At 40.0% G+C, this 20,067-nt stretch overlaps 2 protein-coding genes across 2 annotated transcripts; one reads left to right on the plus strand and one right to left on the minus strand.

Annotated features, from left to right (window-relative positions):
• Window positions 1-9: 9 nt before the first annotated feature.
• zdhhc15a (zDHHC palmitoyltransferase 15a) lies at window positions 10-6,653 on the plus strand. The gene is made up of 10 exons (XM_076274979.1): window positions 10-213; window positions 404-430; window positions 582-676; window positions 1,193-1,313; window positions 2,844-2,880; window positions 2,985-3,105; window positions 3,356-3,491; window positions 3,737-3,863; window positions 3,953-4,069; window positions 6,647-6,653. The coding sequence occupies exons 1-10, from the start codon at window positions 57-59 to the stop codon at window positions 6,651-6,653; spliced, it is 945 nt and encodes a 314-aa protein (XP_076131094.1). The 5' UTR covers window positions 10-56.
• Window positions 6,445-15,643, minus strand: uprt (uracil phosphoribosyltransferase (FUR1) homolog (S. cerevisiae)). The gene is made up of 7 exons (XM_076273658.1): window positions 15,218-15,643; window positions 9,142-9,184; window positions 8,494-8,563; window positions 8,283-8,345; window positions 8,039-8,200; window positions 7,776-7,874; window positions 6,445-6,897 (listed from the first exon to the last, which is right to left on the minus strand). The coding sequence occupies exons 1-7, from the start codon at window positions 15,481-15,483 to the stop codon at window positions 6,791-6,793; spliced, it is 810 nt and encodes a 269-aa protein (XP_076129773.1). The 5' UTR covers window positions 15,484-15,643; the 3' UTR covers window positions 6,445-6,790.
• Between the last annotated feature and the right edge of the window lie 4,424 nt (window positions 15,644-20,067).

Below are 20,067 nucleotides of genomic sequence, written 5' to 3' on the forward strand. Positions count from 1 at the left end.
ATGCAACACCTGTGTGGATAAAACAGAACGCCGAAAGATGCAGGTGTCAAACGTTCATGTGTTGTCGCAGATACTATACCAAAACGTGTCTGGTTATGGCCTTACGTGCAACATTTAGACGATGTGTTTCGGTGCTTTCGTGGATCCCTGTTATAATCCTCACAATGGTGGTCGTGTGGTCATATTACGCGTATGTGGTTCAGCTCTGCCTCAGTAAGTAGTCTAGCTAATTTTGTGTCAAAACGGATTCTTATTTTCTCGTTTAAGAATAGCTATTTTTGTTTTATTTTTTTACAGGCCTATTTTGTGTATTTGTGAGGGGAAATTGGTTATTTAGAGTAGACCCAGAGAATTCAGAGGACAAGCAAACTTACTAAACCACTGTTTATTCTCTCTCTTGCAGTCACCCTGACAGGCACAGCAAGAAAGGGTACAGGGTGACTTCTGTCAACATTTTGTGTGACTGACTTTTGCATTCCCATTTTTTGTTTTGTTATTATAACACTAATTTAAAGGCATTCATGTGTTTTAAATTCTGTCACTTCCTCCTTTTCTTTCCACCTTGGGAATATGTTCACCAGTGATGCATCTCTTGATGTTCCATGTTTGTTTTGGGATGTTCTCCTGGGCATTTTGGAGGTCTGTATTCACCACACCTTCCTCACCGTTACGAGAGGTAAAACCAGCAAGCTGTTTGCTCTTGTGTGTTACTCATAATTGAAAATACACCTATAACAACAGTACATAAGAACCTGAATGTTTTGAGTACCGCTTTGATCGTGGCCTGCTAGAAGGTTAATTTAGCTCATACCTCATATCAAGGGTGTTACTGTGGTTTCAATATTGGGGGGATATGGACAGATCCATGGGTGTCATATCCATCCTCTCACATTGTCCTGTAAGACCTATTGTACATAATATCACAGTGAGTGTAGATGAGGCAGTGGTTAGATAACTCATACAGCAAAGTTAATGCTTCATACATACACTTCATACCTCATAGCCAATGCTGCATTTGAAAGTGAAACTAAATGTTCTAAGTCTAACACTAGGGTTTAAATGTGTACCACTCTGTGGTGTGGTATGTGCTTGTGATGGAGAGACAGACAAATAGTTTAAGACCCCACTCTATTACACTCCTTTCTGTCCAAAGATTAAAAAAAAAAAACAAAGAAACATTGTGTTTGTCCAGTTCCAGCTCTCTCTGTCGGACAGGCAGCGCTATGCAGAGCAGGAGACTCCAGAGGCTAAGAGACGGGTTCTCCTGGAGATCTCACAGAAGCTGCCGGTGCATTCGCGCTCAGCCTCCGGAGGTGATCAAACACTAACACTAACACTGAAGTCTTTTAAGCGCACTAGAAAAGGGTCACATCCCTTCATAATATCATTAATTCCACACTGAAGCGGTTCGATAATAGAGGTTCAGTCAAGAAGGGGCTTTGACAGGGGACTATCATAAACTCTGTGTTGTCTGTCTTTAGGCTTTACAAAACTGAAATTGTCAGTTCTCAACTCTGAAGATATTCTAGGTTGTCTAGATACTGTGTGCGTGCGTGCGTCTGTCTGTGCCTGTGTGTTTGTGTGCATCTGTGTGCGTGTGTGTGTGGCCCTCTGAGATGAATAAAGCACTCAGGATGCTATTCTTTCCATTTTGCTAATTAAAATCTTGGTTTAAGGGCCCTATGCCTTAAAGATGAAGACCTTAGTTGGGAATATAGAGATGCTTGTAATTGTCTTTTTGCGTGTGAGGTGAGATCTTGCTGTTACTTGTTGTCCAGTGACTTGCTAGAATTGTGTGTGTGTGTGTGTGTGTGTGTGTGTGTGTGTGTGTGTGTGTGTGTGTGTGTGTGTGTGTGTGTGTGTGTGTGTGTGTGTGTGTGTGTGTGTGTGTGTGTGTGTGTGTGTGTGTGTGTGTGTGTGTGTGTGTGTGTTCAGCTATCAGGTTCTGTCGTCATTGCCAGTTGATTAAACCAGACCGCTGCCACCACTGTTCAGCTTGCCAAATGTAAGAGCCCTGCTGTATTAGTGTCAGTGTGCTGTGCACCTTCACATGCATGGTGTGTCTAGGCCTATTTGTGTGTATACGTGTGTGAGATTAGGGGAGTGTGAATTAGAATGCATGTCTTCCTATCTTCTCAACCCCTACTTTGCTCACATTAAGAAGTGAGTAACCAAATACTTTGTCTGTGTTTGTTGGTGTGTGTGTCTGTCTCTGTCTGTCTGTCTGTCTGTGTGTGTGCGTGTGTGTGTGTGTGGGTGTGGGAGGGGTGTGTGGAGAGTTACTGGGTGCAGGATAATAAGCCAAGGAAGTGTTTTTATTTGAGTGGTCAGCTGGAATGCCTCTGCTGAATTTCAGCTACAGAGGTGTCAAGTGTCCTGTGGTTAACAGGTTGTGTAGCGTGCTGTGGATGTGCATGTTTGGTTGTGTCTGATTACACCTTGTGGCCACTGCTCTGATTGTTCTTCATTAATGAGATTTTATTTACTGCAGCAGGAGGTGCTCTTCATGGACCCTGTAACTGGCATGTTTACTTGAACAGTATATCAATATGTTTTTCAACCTCTTATGTGTATGTCCACGTAGGAGGACGATAATAAGTGATCTGAATGTCCAAATTGAATGAGTCAAATAATTTTATAAAAGTTATCCCAGACCCACCATGATTCTGACACCACTATGGATCCTAAAGTTTATATTTTCATTCACAATTTATGCTGTTTGTTTGTGATTAATTTAGGTGATGGCATTGTGTAGTACTCAGAAAAGTTCTGTGGTACATGTTAATTACCAAAAGTGTAATTCTAGACTAATGACAGTGGTCACTGTTTGCTGTCCATCTCAGGTGTGTACTCAAAATGGATCACCACTGTCCATGGTAGGTGAGTTTATAAGTCTGTGTGCTGTGTTCAACACGTAAGTACTTAAGTTTGTATGCAGCTCTGCAGACTATAGTCCTATCAAAGTGTGTCTGTCTGTTTTTCAGGCTGAACAACTGTGTAGGATTCTCCAACTACAAGTTCTTCCTCCTCTTACTGGCTTTCTCTCTGCTCTACTGCCTTTTCATTGTTGCCACAGTCGCGCCCTACTTCGTCAAGTTCTGGCTGGTGAGCATGGCGTGTTTGGGCTTTGTGTGTGGGTTGCGGGAAGGAGCAGTGTTTGTAAGAGTACACAAACCAAGCATCTATTTGGATGCAGCCTTTTAGGTTGACAGGGGCTATTGGTAAATCCTTAATAAAGTAAACAAATCCATTCGGTTTGGTTAAATTCAAACACCTTATTGCCACTTGTTTGAATATGCCAAGGCCTTTTTTCTTTTGACTTTCCCCGCTTGTGCTCTATTTTGGTCTCTTGTAGGGTCCGTTTTTGAACCACTCGACAGTGAAAGTGCACGTGCTCTTCCTCATGGTGGTGTCGCTGGTGTTTGCCATCACACTGTCCTTTTTACTTGGCTTTCACTGCTGGCTGGTCATCAAGAACAAGACGACTGTTGGTAATAACACAGCACCTTTGACCAAGCAAAATGGATGCATAGACAGAAGCAGGAGCACCAGGAGAGGACCTTGTTCATTTAATGGAGTTTAGCTTGTCATGTCTGATGCAAATAAATGACAAATGCCAGTGCTGCTGCGTAAAAATTGATTAGTTTGCAGTCACACTTGTTAGCATTAATTTCCAATTTTATGGTGATTTCAATTATGTTGAAAAAAATGTCTCCAACTCTCTCTCTTATGTCAGAGTGGTTGTCAGCTCCTTTCTTTTCCTATGGACCTGACCGAAGAGCTTTTGATGTAGGCCTGAAGCCCAATGTATTGCAGGTGTTTGGATCACAAAGAAGATTTTGGCTGCTACCTGTTTTTAGCAGGTCAGTTTGTGTTGGCTGTGACTGTTACTATGTGATATCATGGCCGAACAATGAAGATTTATTATTGTTGTTGTTGTTTTTCCATGCAGTCATGGCGATGGGCAGGTCTTCCCTCTGAGGAGGAAGCTTTTGCTCCCTTACACTCATGGCGTACAATTAAATGAATACTGGGAGGAGGCAGAGTCAAAGTCAAAGTCAAAGTCAAAGTCAGCTTTATTGTCAATTTCTTCACATGTTCCAGACATACAAAGAGATCGAAATTACGTTTCTCACTATCCCACGGTGGAGACAAGACATATTTTACCAATTTTAAGTCCACAGACAAACATAACATTCAAGTAAACAAAAAAGTAAGTAAATAAGTAAATAAGAGGGCACATATAATGAAAATATATATAATGACACGTATAATATAAAATATATATAATGACACGTATAGGTAACGAGTTTTATTGAATAGTATATTTATAAAAGGCAGAATCAAAGTTAAACAGTAATATTATATAATGGCAGATTTTCAACAACCTTAACCATCTAAATAGAATGTTTTCAATAACCCATTGCCAGTCTTGACCGGTCTTTTATTTTAAAAGATGGACTAAATTTACTCAAAAGTTCTCACGCTGTCTTAATGTGATCTCCAACCAAGACCCGTCATTAACTTGAGTGTGTGAGGGCTAAGAGTAGAGTTACAGACACATCTCATTTTCTTCCCTCTCTCTCACACACAAACACTCATTCCTCCTGTAAAAAGAACACACAAGCAGACAACTACAAATGTGTATAAAGTGAGTGCTGCTTAAAAGTTTGTGAACCCTCAGACATGGTCAGTTGTTTTTTACAAAACAAATTAAATAACCTTATTTAATGCACCTCCAAAGCCCAATTTGTAAAGTTGACCTTCCAAATAATAGACAGAAACAAAAGAAAGTTATATAGTTTCATTATATATTCAACAAAATCTGGTTTAGTTCACAAAAACTCAAAATGACATTTGCAATAGTATGTGAACCCATGTAGTTAATTTCTTGTAGCACCTCCTTTTCTAACCACTACTTCAACCAACTGTCTTCTGTACCCATTAACCAGTGTCTCACATCTGGTTCTGCGGATTTTTGCCTACTCCTCCTTGCAGAACTCAGCCAGTTGAGAGGTTGGAGGGTCAACTGGCATGTACTGCCCACTTCAGATCTAGCCAAAATTTTTTTATTGAATTGAGGCCTGGACTTTGACAAGGCCAATCCAGAGTTTGAATTCTCTTTATCTTCCAGATGCTGCCATCGAGGTCAGTAACTCGAGGTGATCTGTGGGCTGGCTTTCTACACAATTTATTATCTTTCTGGAGCATCTTGTCATACTTTTGATGGGCATCCACCTCTAGGAAATGTTGCTGTAATGTTGAATGCCCTCCATTTGCAGTGGATAAATGGAGCTGGAATCTTTTAAAGAGGGTCTTTCCATACCCTCGTCCTTATGTCCTTGGATATCTCCTTTCCTCTTGGCATTGTTGATTCCTGTGGGTATGCCTTGGCACTACAGTGGTTTGGTAGATTTCCTCTCTATTTTAATCATAGTTGCTCAAACCCTTTCCAAAAGGAAGTCTGTTTTTTATTAATATAATATAATATGCTATAATTGAGTATTTCAACACCCACATATGTTTTACATTAATCAATTATCTACATGACTTCACCAATGCAGCTGGGGCCTTCACTTACTTTTGTACATACATTAATTCCATGTTTCATGATTGTTTTGGCTTAACACAATTACCTCTAAATAAGTCCATGCATTTGCTAAATATACACACCTGACAATTTATAGTTAAAAACTGGTGATGACAAAATAAGAAAATAATGATAAAACAATAGAAAACTCCAAACTGTTTAAGGGTTCACACTTTCAAGCAACACTGTATAACATTAACAATTTCATATTAGCCAAAGGAAAATGTATTTTAATTTAGTGTCTTAAGCCAGAGATGTTGGTGCTCCTTCAGAATGACATTAAAACATTTGTAGTTATCTAAAACCAAGTAGTTATCCATTTTAATCACAGTACATACAGTACATACAGTCAACACAACAGCTTTTCCTTTCCAGTTACCTGACCTATGGGTTTGTGTGTTGTACTTTTTTTGTTTGTTTTCTCAGGGAAACATGCGTCTAACGATTCCTCCGAGTGGATTTGGGATGTGCATCAGTCAGAGGTCAGACCAGATCTCCATCTGGAAGCTGAATTGTGTGGCAGTACAACCTCAAGCTGTACAACCTCAACTTCGTTAGTATATTAAAACATGTTCCCTCAAAACATTAGACCCATGAATGATCTAGCAGCCAAAGCAGTTACAATTTTAGGCAGACTTATCATTTTAAAATACAATATTGTTTTATTACGCATTTAGGATATATATATACTGTAATAAGATGCTGTAGTAAAATAAACATCTGACAGACTGATATCAATAGGCCTTTAGGCTGTAGCTTAGTAGATGCTGATTTCACGTGGAAATCAGCAATATGTTTCGAACCATTTCTTATGTAAATATAAGTCTGATTAATAAAAAATAATAATGCAAATATTCATTTGTTATTATTTATTCTCTCCCAGTCACCACCAAATGAGCAAGTGGACAGATGAATGTAGTGCAGTAGCACATGCAACAAGTATGCCAGGCCACCAGACTGGAATGTGGTTCTTCGCACTTTTCTTTCTTTTGCCATGGATTTCCATCACACATCTGTTAATGTATATGTAGTTCTGTGTTGTATTGACTTGTGCAGGAACTAGATCTAATTAAGGCAGCAAATCTCAAAAGAGGCTAAAGTCAAACAAAGGAATACGCATAGACACTTTTCTGGCTGACCTGTCACAGCAGCACAGACACTGATAGCAGTCAGTGTGTAACATATTGATGTGGAACGTGGTCAGTCGGTACCAAAGTATCTCTGGCCAAAGTGTGTTGGAGCCACTGGGTGAACTTCCGTTGTCAGTATGGTGATGTCAGGAAACTCCTGAATGATTGATTTTGCACCTGTAGACACAGACACACATGCTTAAAAACATTCCATCTCTTAGAAACCAGGCGGTAGACTAGCACTATCTACAGGCACCAACAAAACTGGCCTGAGCACTTTGCACACGCTCCACAATTCTCTCCCAGGGCTTTGACCCTGAAGTAACAGAAGAAGTGTAGTCGTCTACCTTTGGATAACACCATGACCACAAGGGTGCATAGCATGCATCTCACATAGCACATAGCATGCATCTCATTTGTTAAACAAGTAAAGTGTGCAGCATGTACAAAATATAGAGCTGTGAAGTTGTCTACTCATTCACCACTCGACATGATACCAATTTGCCACAAGCTAAATTGTTTGTCAATTGTTTTGGTCTATGATGTGATAAGCCAACCGTTAAAAGCCCAATACTACCAAGCTGTACGGAGGCATATCAGAGTGGAGTCAGACATACTTCAATAAATCTATTCCCTTACCGTTCTTGTACACTGCTCATGTCCAATTAAATGGCCTAGTCGAACTATAACCGTAACTCGGCTTAACTGTGCATGTAAACATACTGAGGTATGTTTCCCAAAACCATAGTTGCTAACCTGTTAGCAATTTAGTTTGTTTGCAAAGGGAAATTGCATTGCAATCAACAAAGTTGCTAACTTAGTTAGCAACTATGGTTTTGGGAAACGCGCCCCTGACTGTTAACATGTGCCGAACATGCCTCATTGGTAGGATAAGGCATATTTATTTACTGTCTGGTGCTTCTGTCTCACAGCAGTCTTGATCCTGCTCCTAGGAACCCCAATCACCTTAAACAAGCTTTTACAATCAAGAGAGACACCTAAAACATGCAGTGCTATCCCGGGGAGCCACTGGACAGGGTCAGGACAGGACGTACCATGTGGTGTAGAAAAAAGGCTGAGGAGAATGATGTGTTTGGCTTGCAGTCTGTGCTCTCGCAGAACTCGGACCGCTTCGATTACAGTGTTTCCTGTGCCTGAAAATGCACCCATGAATACACATATGCGCCACACACACACACACACACAGACACAGACACAGAGCTGTAAAATGCTGATTGCACATCTCATGGGCACACACATAGGATACAGACTAATTGACTGATATATTCAAGACAGGAGATCTGATTGGCATACGTACTGAGGATAGGGTACATGAGCAAAACCTTGCGGCGACTGATGTCAGGGGGGAATTTGGAGTAGTAAACTTTGGCTTTCTGGGTCTCCTCGTCGCTCTGGATGAGGATCTTCCCAATGCGGATAGACCGGCAGCAATCCCTCAGACCCTGTTCCATGGCCTCCCCTGCAGAAAAGAGCCCGTACTGCATCACCTGCTCATCCATCATCAGTTCCCATCCACAAAGACCACCCACGAGTGTCCTTACCACTCCTCATGATGCTGACTCCACAGTTACCCTTCTCAAACTTGACGCCATCATATTTGTGCCCTGGAAACCAACAGATGTGGGACATTCATATATATGTGAGGGCGTGTACATTGATAAAGAGCACACTAAAGTGAGGCATGTAGACTACACATTCTTCTCCTGTACTGCCGACTAGCGTTAGAACTCTCCACATGTGCTTAAACCTTACCTGTTGGAGTGGTGACGGTGCACTCACTGTATGGAAGCTGATTGAGTCCTTCTTCAACCACTAACCTGATCTGAAGGCAGATGTTCCATTAAATCACAAAGGTAGGCCTATCATCTCCATACACAATCATTTGAGTACCATTCTACCATTTATTTTTAGTGCGTTCATGTGGCTGGGAAGTGGGAAGGTCCCCACATACTCCATACTTCCGAACTGAGAGCGTTCACTTGGCAAAAACAAACGGGCTACGTTGCTATTGTTCATAAGCTAGCTAGCCAGAAGGCTAACATCTAGTTCCTCAAAGGTACTCTGGGAAGTACTGTTCAATATCACAATCGCTTGTGCTTATGAGTATAACATAAACAAACAATGAAGTGACTTATTTGGGCATTTGGTCAGTCCATTTTTTATCTTTCACTATGACGTCAAAACATTCTCCTGGGGACTCGCAAAGCTCCCAGTTCAGGTGTGATGTACCCCCCCTAAACTATAGAATTCTCCCACTTCCCAGGTGCTCATGAACGCACCATTACCACTGTAAACTACCACATTCTTAAAAGACCTAATTGAATTTCTTTTATAAATTCCACTTTCAACACGTCAGTCACTATTCATCTGAAGCACTAAAAAGTTTTGTATTTCACTTACCAGTCTATCTGCACAAAACACGAAATCACCTCTACTGGTCGACCTGAGAGGGAGAAAGTAAGAGAGGAAGAGGTAACCAGTGTTGGGCCTATGGAACACCTCCGGCTGTCATCCTTCATATTCTTTCACACAAACATGCATTTGTGGGCGTTTTTGGGCGGTTACCAGGTATGTCATGCTGTTGGAGGTGCAAACAAACGCATCGCAATAGGCTTACGTTCATTTGTGGGCGTTTTTGGGTGGTAACCAGGTATGCCATGCTGGAGGTGCAAACAAACTGCATCGCCATTGATAAACACTCATGTAAGTGTAAGGAGCTGGCTCAAGGGTTATGAAAGTATTTTGTTGTGTTTAGTTGTATAATGAAAGCACAGTTTTAAAGCCAGCCATGTGTGTTCACGTCTGCCTGGCTATCAATTTGGTAACTATAACAGGCTATGACGTCTTTAGAACACTAAACATATCGGAGGTGTCAATGTTGAATTACCTAGCGTTCATGGGCTTTCCCAGTGAAAACATCATCATTCCGAGTCATTCACGTCAAGTAATGTGTGAGTCAGAGGTCGGAAACTGGGGCTAGATTTTGCTAACAGAGTTGCCCAGTTAGGGGCTAATCACCACTTTTGTCGTCATGTTGTAGTTTGTTTGTAGTCCATGTGGCCTTTCATGTCCAACAGTTTTAGGCCTAGTCCACACGTACCAAACTATGGAAGCCAGTTTCCGCCACTTGAAAAAAAAAACTGCCAGATACTAAGTCAAAATTATGAGATTTAAAGTCATAATTATGAGATTTAAAGTCATAATTATGAGATTTAAAGTCGTAATTATGACATATAAACTCGTAATTATGAGATTTAAAGTCATAATTATGAGATATAAAGTCATAATTTTGAGATTTAAAGTCGTAATTATGAGATATAAAGTCATAATTATGAGATTTAAAGTCATAATTATGAGATTTAAAGTCATAATTTTGAGATTTAAAGTCATAATTATGAGATTTAAAGTCGTAATTATGATTTAAAATTGAGATTATTAACCCAGGAAGTAAACCCAAAAGGTCATGAGCTGTTGCTGTTCTGCTCAGTTTAGCTAGTTGACGGACTCTGGTTGTAGCAGTTTGCACACAGCCTTATAGTTTATTTCAGCAATGTCTTTAGAGGTATAATCAACAGGCACTCCTTCGTAATGACTTTAAATCTCAAAATTGTGACTTTATTTCTCATAATTAAGAGATATAAAGTCGCAATTTCAAGATTATTAACCCAGGAAGTACGCTAAAGGTCATGCTGTGTCAGACGGAAAAGGAACGCTAGACATGTCAGTATAAGAGTCAGAGCAAGCAATGCCATGCTAGGCCTACGTGCTGTAGCCTAAACTAGATAAATGAACTTGCTCACATTCTAAATGATTGTCTTTCTAGCGATCCTTTTCTGCACCATGGGCGGCAACTTTCCTCATTTTCCCATAATGAACTGGCTCCATGGGGCTGGATAGCTTTTGCAGTTCTAATGTCGATACTGCTACTCGGTTGCATGTTGCTTTGAAGTCACTCATAGCACAACACATTATTATTATATGCATGTGATCAAAATGGGTTATGGATGCTTTAAAGAATAATTATTCTAAATTGGATAAAACATATTTGATAATCAGATAGACCAAACAGCCAGATCGTTCAAATAGGCTGATGTCTGATAGGCTCTAGCTACATTTATAACGAGCAGGTGACCAGCATGGAAAAGCTGGATGAAGATGCCTCTGTCGAGTGTCAACCGTAGCCTACAGAAGCAAAGCCTAAAAGAAACCACCTGTGGTGGTGATGTCCATAAAGCGAAGGAGTGCCTGTTGATTATACCACTAAAGACATTGCTGAAATAAACTATTAAGCTACAGTAGCCTAACAGTTTTATGTCTAAACTACAAATACCTAAACAGAGCAGAACAGCAACCTTGACTCATGACCTTTTGGGTTTACTTCCTGGGTTAATAATCACAAAATTGCGACTTTATATCTCTTAATTATGACTTTAAATCTCATAATTACGACTTTACATCTCAAAATTATGACTTTAAATCTCATAATTATGACTTTCAATCTCAAAATTACGACTTTATTTCTCATTATTATGACCTTAAATCTCATAATTATGACTTTAAATCTCATAATTACGACTTTATATCTCATTATTATGACTTTATATCTCATAATTATGACTTTTAATCTCAAAATTTTGACTTTGTATCTAATAATTATGACTTAAAATCTCATAATTATGACTTTAAATCTCAAAATTATGACTTTAAATCTCATAATTATGACTTTATATCTCATAATTACGACTTTAAATCTCAAAATTATGACTTTATATCTCATAATTATGACTTTAAATCTCATAATTTTGACTTAGTATCCGGCAGTTTTTTTTTTCAAGTGGCGGAAACGGGCTTCCATACCAAACCGACCTTTTTTTCCTCCGTCTTCCCTGGAACCGTATCAAGAATATTTGCATCCAAACGGATCCATCTCAACACGACTCAACACGTTACTTCATATCCCAGGCCTATACTGTAGGTGGCACTGTTTGTTACAGAAATTGACCAAAGCTTGCGCGCTGTGTAGGCCATACAATGGGGATTAACGTCATGTAGGCTATGCTCACGTTTTCAGCATGAGGACAACTCATGTGTAAAACCACGCAGCGACACAAACGTAAACAACAATGGAGGGAGGAGAGAGATGCACATTTTATCTATACAGTCATTATTTTGAGTTTCAGCTAAACATGACAACATTAAGGTACATTGTACAATCTGTGCTGGCGACAAAGTGCTGTCTAGCTAGACATTCCAAGTCTCCCGAAGTTTTGGAGTCTCCCACGTATTGATAGTGGCTTCCTGAAGCAAATTACATAAAATCTCCTGGAACCTAGAGCGAACAAGAGCACGCAAGCCAGACCGGACTTCAAATAGCGTGTGCATCTGAGTTTAACGCGCACACAGCGGAGAGGGAGAGAGAGAGGAGTGGTGCGTGTGTCCCTGAAGCGCATCCAAGACAGAGAGCATCCTGGTCTGTTTTGCTAAATCAACCAATCAGTTTTCAGTGTAGATGGGCTTATATCTCTTTTCTCCCGAACTTAATTAATCAGTTCAGTCAGTGTATCTAAGAACAGGAGCATCATGGCAGAGTCAGTGCCCCTCAAAAAGGAACATTTAAGACCCATTTCACATCAGACTACACAAAAGTGTACCCATTTGTCTCATAAGAGTAAAACATAATGATAGTCTTGCACTGCACTGTTTGTAACAGTGACTTTAGCATTGCTCACGGCGGGTTAAATGATTGCAAAAGACTTGTTGAGGTGAGTTTAACAAGTGTAATTTAATTTGCATATTACTCAGGCCTATACTAGATGGCTAGTTGCCAAGGCTACATGAAAAGGCCAAACTACTACTACAAACTACTATCACCATTTCTATCAATAGGCCTTCCTTATTTGGTGTACTGACTAGACATTATTGAACAAACATCTGAATTTCAGTATCTAAGTAGGTTAGGTTGGGATGTCTGCTATTATATACATTGTTGACATTACTGTTAAAATGCACTTCCAGTATAGTGAGTATTGGCAAAACCGGTTATCATTTTTATGTTGAGGCGGTGGGGGTGTTGTCGGCAGCTGCTGAAAGTAACTAATAAAGTAACTTGTAATCTAACTTAGTTACTTTTCAAGTAATCAAGTAATCAGTAAAGTAACTAAGTTACTTTTTAAATAAGTAATCAGTAATCAGTTTACTTTTTCAAGGTAACTGTGGCAACACTGTTTATAATATTGCTATAATACCTTTGTTAGTAACAGTCGATACTTTTGCTTGCATCAAATCGTGCATTCGCATTTAGTGCGCATCTATAGGCTTAACATGAGTTCTAAGCGTCTTTGTATGCTCATATCTGACTTCACTATGAATGCATTTGTTTATGTTGTAAGACATGTAAAATAAATGAATGACACCGGCACTACGCACAAATTAATGTAAACTTACACCGCACTTCCCTAATAACTTAAGTTCTCTCGCATCACTGACAGTAGCTAGAATGCATAAAAAAACACCGGGAAAAACAGTGTTTAGTCCACCAAGTCATAAGCTATCGGCGCTGAGCAGCACCAGTTGTGATATTTATCCTACGGAGTGAAATCGTAGGTAATGTCATGTATGAAAACTAGTATTGTTAGGCAATACTATAAGTGTCAAGTCCAGGGCAGCTGAGGTGTGGCGATGACATCATCGATACGCAAGTAGGATGTGCGGTTTACAAAAGGGCTACGGTTTCAGATTTTTCCACTCTGGGACCTGAGGGGTATTTCACAAAACCTAGATAAGGGATTAAGCTGGGATTTTTAGGTTATCCTGGATGAATTTAGCCTTGACTTGGTTTCACAAAAGAGATGGCACATAAGTTACCATGGGGATTTATTCTCTGCACCTAGCCTGGTCCCGACCAGGCTAACAGCCAAGCTAAGTTAATTCTAATGGTAATTATGTCGTCTTATTGATTCAGCTAGCTGTCATTCACATCAGACCTCCGTGATAATTTTTAAGGAGCTTTATTCCATTTATAAACTATTTGCTAAATGTATTTGCACGCAAAACAAAAAAGATAATCTGCCTACTACCATATGGTTATTATTTTAATTGTGATAGCCTTATAATTAACATAGGCCTAGGTACTCATTGTTTGCTTATTTTATTGATAGACGTTTGATGAATAGCCTACTGTAGTTGATTGGAAGTGGAGGGGAAAGTTTTCGAATGTATTTTCAACTATAATATTAAGGTAGGCTATATCATACTATGTGCATATTTGCAGTGGCAAGCGCTTTCTTAATGACGTTGGGTGCTGAGACAAGGAAGCACTCACACGTGGGTGCATACATAAATTTGCATTCAGTTGGTCTACCACGCCTACTCATGCTGTTTTACAGGAATAGCCATTCCAAAAAGGACAACTTTACTTCATTGTTAATCTATATCAAAAAGCGGTTGTTCACTTTGTGTGAATGACGCAATTTTCGCGTCTTTTTTATTCCAACCGTGCACTTTGGAGCAGAAACGAGAACGCGCACACATCCTGATTTACTTACACCTGGCTTGACATAGTCGCTCCTACTCATCCTGGATTGGCATTAAACGAGTTGAGCTAGGATGACCAGACAACCCTATGTCAAACCTCGTTTTATCACTTATCTTGGATGTCTTAATTCTGCCTTTGTGAAATACCCCTCAGGTTTCAAAAAAGTGCGGTTTCGGGCAGTGCGTTTACAGGATTCGTTTGGACGCTCAGCCAAGACGAAGCAAAACCTCTGCGTTTAACCCAAAAAGCGTCTCCGTGTGGACGGGCCCTTAATGTGAACTTGGCGTTTTTGTCACCTGAAAGCTGCAAATCTTTCTTTCACAAGCGTCTTACATTATATTTTAAGCAAATACAGTTGTTTATTTAGGATTAGTGAGTGTATGTTTTAACCTTTGTTGTGGCATCCGTGTTGTCACACATTCCGACGGCAAAGCACATTAACACTTGCTGTGGGAAAAACAAAGTAGCCACAGGGGCGGTCCTTGTCATTCCGAAGTGCCATGAATGCACCATTACTCCAGTCTATATTTTTTACGTTAATCACTCCTATGATGTATTACTATCGCCTATCCAAAGCAAAGCGCCTATTTTGAAGTTAACTGATGGTCAAATCAACCCAAAATCCGATGTTTGCACCACCAGGTGGTCTGTGGCGTAACTGTGAAAGAATTACCGGTATACTGGTCTCTTCACACAACAAAACAGAAGCGGACCTAGTTTACAAGATTACCCAAAGTAATTTCGTTAGCTAGTCTTTAGAAACAATTAATTGGCGTTGATGCTATTTTGAGCATCTTGAATCTGATCTTGATCAAATTAATTTCTATTGATAGGCCTACACTAGCCCTAAAAAAACAGTAACAGTTCATCAGCTGCATACGTTCCAAGGCCGATAGCCTAGAAGGAAATGCATGGTATGGTTGAGGGCTTGGTTGAACCTACTTATCTCGTATGATGGTCTGTAGTTCTCGTATTTGGTCATTCAGTGGAAGGAGCTTCAACTGGGGTCCGATCAGACACTGCGCTTCGCTACTTAATGTCAAGGTGTCGTTATGTTGTCCGTTATCTCCGTCGGTGAACGCTTCCGATTGGAAGCCGCTACTGCTGAACCGTACTTGTTTAGCCGCGTGCTCTTGACTGTCATTTGCGTTATTGTTCATCTGCTGGTTATGACAAGGCATTGTGTTTTCGTTGAAATATGTTTCCATAGAACAAAAAAACACGACGAAGCTAGTTATCTGCTACTAGGCTACCAACAACTGTAAATGTAATTTACGACGCAAACGTAGGCTACATTCCCCTTGTCATCCCTGAAAATGTTCCGATCTTGAGTTTATTTAATCCGCATGACGTTGAAGTTACAGGAACAGTAAGCTAGCACAGGACGTTGAGTCATTTCTGAGTCTGATGTCTGATTGGTCAGAAGAATGGTCCATCTAAAGGTGGGTGACGGCGACAACAGACAACAAGGGTAAAAAGTTTGAACCTTCGCCGACTAGTGGATATATCTTAGATCTGCAGGTAGTCGAGAACCGACAGGTGCATGATTCCATCTTTATTTCTCGAACAGTCAGGGCCGGACTGGGACAAAAAAATCGGCACTGGCATTTGGCCCAAGCGGCCCTCCATTCAGTCAGCCACCCACTAATACACAATCCTGACAGTAGCCTACCCATAAATATGCGTATCTTTTGAACTAGCCTAAGTGCAGTGGAGCACTGAAAGTGGACAAGTAGGCATACTCACTAGCTATCTGACTCACTGGTGATCAGAGGTGGCCAGGGAGCACATAATCTCCTGTAGCATACAAATACAAACTGTGAAAAGGGCTCTGCTAGAATTCAAAGTCTAGGCCTCATTTCAAATTATTCAATACTATACAATGCCAAATTGGTAACTGCACCTAGGCTACTGTAAAGAGCTAAATTACCCAGATTGTGTTAGGCCTAACTGTAATCTATAATCTTAACAGTAGGAGAATTTAAACACAAAATAAATATAGGGAAACTTTGTTGCCTGTTGCTGTAAATACACCACTCTAAGTCAAATGTAATATTCTATGACTTTTACCTGGCAAAAACTCTGAATTTCCATGACCTACTGTACAATGAACGGTACATTGAAAATACCGGTACTTCACCGACCAAAGCTTTCAGATCAGCCGCATAGTGTTCTAGAATCGATTACTTGTTTTAGAGCTGTCAAGAATAAATGGCCATTTAAAAAACAAGGTAGGGCACAACCACTCAAGCAGCCAATAACGATAAAAGATAATGATTATCCTGATAAACACCAATGCTGCCTGGAAATATATTTGTATTAATGTATTTTTAATTAAATTTGTGAAGTGTCAAATTCCCTGACTTTCATGTCTGGAATAGACTTGATTAAAATTCAATGATATTTCAGAAATGCCATGAGCCGTGGGAACCCTGTAAATATGTCCCCCCCTATACTACCTTCATTGCTGGTAAATTTGAGTACAGTATAGCTACATGAACTCATTTCACTTTGATGTATTTTAGTAGGCTATCGTATGTAGCCTAGGCTAGCATAGTTTAGGGGCGAACTGGCCATCTGGCATACTGGGCGTTTTCCCGGTGCCAAAATACATTAAGTATTTCCAGGCAGCATTATCAAGATCATTAGCTTTTATTGTTAGGCTACTGGCTGCTTGAGTGGTTGTGGTTAGCCCTAAGTTGTTTTTTCAATGCCCATTTAGTAATTTCCAGCTCTGCTTTATCTCAACCCATCCTTTTTGTCCTTTTTGTCCTTTTTGAACACCGTTTGTTATGTTTCATGGTCCAGGCTGGACCAGGCTGTTTTTGTTGCAGTTTTTGGAGCCTGGGCTGTCCACAGGGACTGCATTTTTTTTAATATAGTGTATTCAGGGGACAGGCAGCTAGTGTATCATGAGGAAATGTTTGCTGTATGTGACAAAAAAATTTCTAGCTCAGAAACTGCGTACAAGACTTAAAGAACCTTTAAATTGTATATTCTATCGGCCTAAAGGTGCGTCAGCCCACCGGCAAAAAAAACAGATAGCCAGTCCGACCCTGCGAGTGTAACAGAGGTCGTAATTCGTCCGCCGCTCACAGCCCTCGAACCCGCCACCTCAACACTCACCGGCATGGGAGTTGAACGCTCTAACCACTGAGCTAAAAGCCCAGGCTTCCAACTCAGCGGTTAGAAGCGTTCTAAAGGTTAGGGCTGTGAGGATTTACACGGGCAACTAGCACGCTAGCTCAGTTTGCCTCCGTTACATTAGCAGTGTATTGAGGTGGGATTGGGGATTCATTGATTTTCATTATAGAAAATAAATAAAAATGTAGACTACTGCTCGGCATGTTACTGGTAGTGGTAGGCTTCTTTATCATCAGTATTCCCATTTTTTGGCTTATAGATTAGATTATTTGAACAAGAAATAATATTTCTGCTTTCCTATTTAGTCAGGTTATAGCAACTACCATGACAACACTTAAGACTCATGGGTAGCAAAACTTAGGGATCAATAAAGTATCTATATATCTATCTATCTATCTATCTAGACTATCTACACTGATGTAGGCAATTAACCTTTCAGTTCACTAGAAATCACTTTTCCAAAAGAGCTTTCCACCAAGAAAGCACCGACTGGCAGATTTGTGAACAATAGGTTGCCCAAAATCTTCAGATCACCAGAACGAAGGTCAATATGCAAAACCATTGACTTCAAAATTAACATTCACTTCTACAACCAGCTGTCAGTGGATGCAAGACCACTGACTTCAGAATGAAGTGACAAAATTTGCTGCCAGCCCGGGGAGTGTCCTGAAGGTAACTTTCTAAATTGAATATCTTCATTCTACACTTTCATTTTGCCTCACTTCTTGTTGAGGACCCTCAGGAAATGGCCTGCTTTACTTGAGGGCAGAGACAGCTATAAATACAGCCCTGGAGCAGAGAGCATTCACCTTCAGTTAAAATAATAGCCTGGAAGCTTGTATGGGGCATTTTTTAAACAAATACTGACGGGGGACTTGTCCTTAGTACTGAAAACAATGCGCTCAATTCTTGTAATGTTTGTCTTCATAGTATATTGTGGTTTTAATTCCTCAGGGAAATAGTCAAGTGCAGCATCTGTCCAATCTCCATAAGGGCTTTTCCCTCAAGCCTGTATTTCTTCATACTTCTGTTGACTCCTGAACCCTAACCACAGGTGACATAAGACAAGGACTCCACTCCAGATATTCAAGTAGTCCCCTCAAATGTGTTTCAGTGTGCACACACATATGAAATAAGGACCAACAACATGATTAATGGTAGGCTAACTTAATAAGGTTCACATAAGACGTGAGTTGGAGTAATGTGCAGATATGGACACAGTTATAGGATAATGGTTAGTTTACGGTGACGATGAAGCAAACCATAATATGTAAACCTATACAACAAATACAATACAGTGCTTGTTACACTGTAACTAGCCTACACAACACAGTACACAGCCAGTTATCAATAGATATATAGATAGATAGATAGATAGATAGATAGATACTTTATTGATCCCCAAGGGGAAATTCAAGAAATATGGAACAATGCAAAGATTCTAAATTCTAAATGTATGTTGTTATCTCATTCGTCAATATTGTGTGGGTCTGTTTCTGTGTCTGTTGTGACTGCCCTCTCATACAGTACTGGCGTACAATAATGAGTTGTGTCTGTCTCATCCTTAAAGTTTTATACTAGGATAAATAAGTCTGTCTGATTCCCATGAAGGTTTTCATTACTGATGCTTTGACAGGGTCTTTTGTTGTGTGAGGGTCTTAGTCTTTGCAAGTGTTGTATTGGCAACCATTTTTGTAGTTTTAGTAGTTTGTATGCAACATTCCATTCTATTATGATTGAATTTAGAAAACTTGGACATAAGTAAAGGGATGGACATGTGCTCAAAAGTGAGAGACATGTATTAAGCATTACCACAAATTACTTGTTAATGGCTAAGCATTATTTTAGCATACTGCACTGCTGCATAAACGATAGTTTCTTGTCTCTAAATTGTGCTTCATGTGGGATTGATATATGGGTTGTGGACATGAGAAGGTGGCCAACACCAAAGCCCCGTCTATTATAGGTGAACAGCCTATAACCTTGACTGACTCCTTTACATTTCTTGGCTCACATATCAGCCATAATTTGAAATGACATTAACACCACCCACCTTATCAAAAAGGCAAATCAGAGACTTTATTTCCTAAGACAACTGAAAAAGTTTCATGTCAACAAAACCCTTTTGCTGCTCTTCTACAAAGCCATCATTGAAAGCATCATCATATCTTCAATCACTGTCTGGTATGGGAGCTCTGACAGTCGCACCAAGAGGAAATTAGAGAGAGTTGTCACCAAAGCCTCCAACATCACTGGTTGTGACCTTCCATCAGTCCACTCTCTGTATGCTGAACGCAGCTTGAACCGAGCAAAAAATACCACCAACATTGTTGTGTGGCAATTAAAGTTTCTATTCTATTCTATTCTATTCTATTCTATTCTCAGGCTGTGATTCAGCTGCCACAGCACAGGAGTAGACATCTGGCCATTTGAGAAAGTACTTTAATTAGGCCTGTCATCCCACCATATTGAGTATGTGCCATTGATTGTTCACCTAAGAGAACAATCAGTTTACTGGAGGAGAAACTGAAACTAGGGCAAATTAAACTTGGTCCTTATTAAATGTGTCTGCATTAGAATAACTTATTCATACATTAAAGGCACAGTCAGCGATACGCAGTTTTATGCCAATAAAATTTTTTGTCACA

The sequence above is a fragment of the Alosa pseudoharengus genome, unplaced genomic scaffold (genome assembly GCF_046254945.1).
Source record: "Alosa pseudoharengus isolate Yale_2024_CS ecotype anadromous, Long Island Sound unplaced genomic scaffold, YU_APseudo_1.1 YU_APseudo_1.1_scf_8, whole genome shotgun sequence".
NCBI lineage: Eukaryota > Metazoa > Chordata > Actinopteri > Clupeiformes > Clupeidae > Alosa > Alosa pseudoharengus.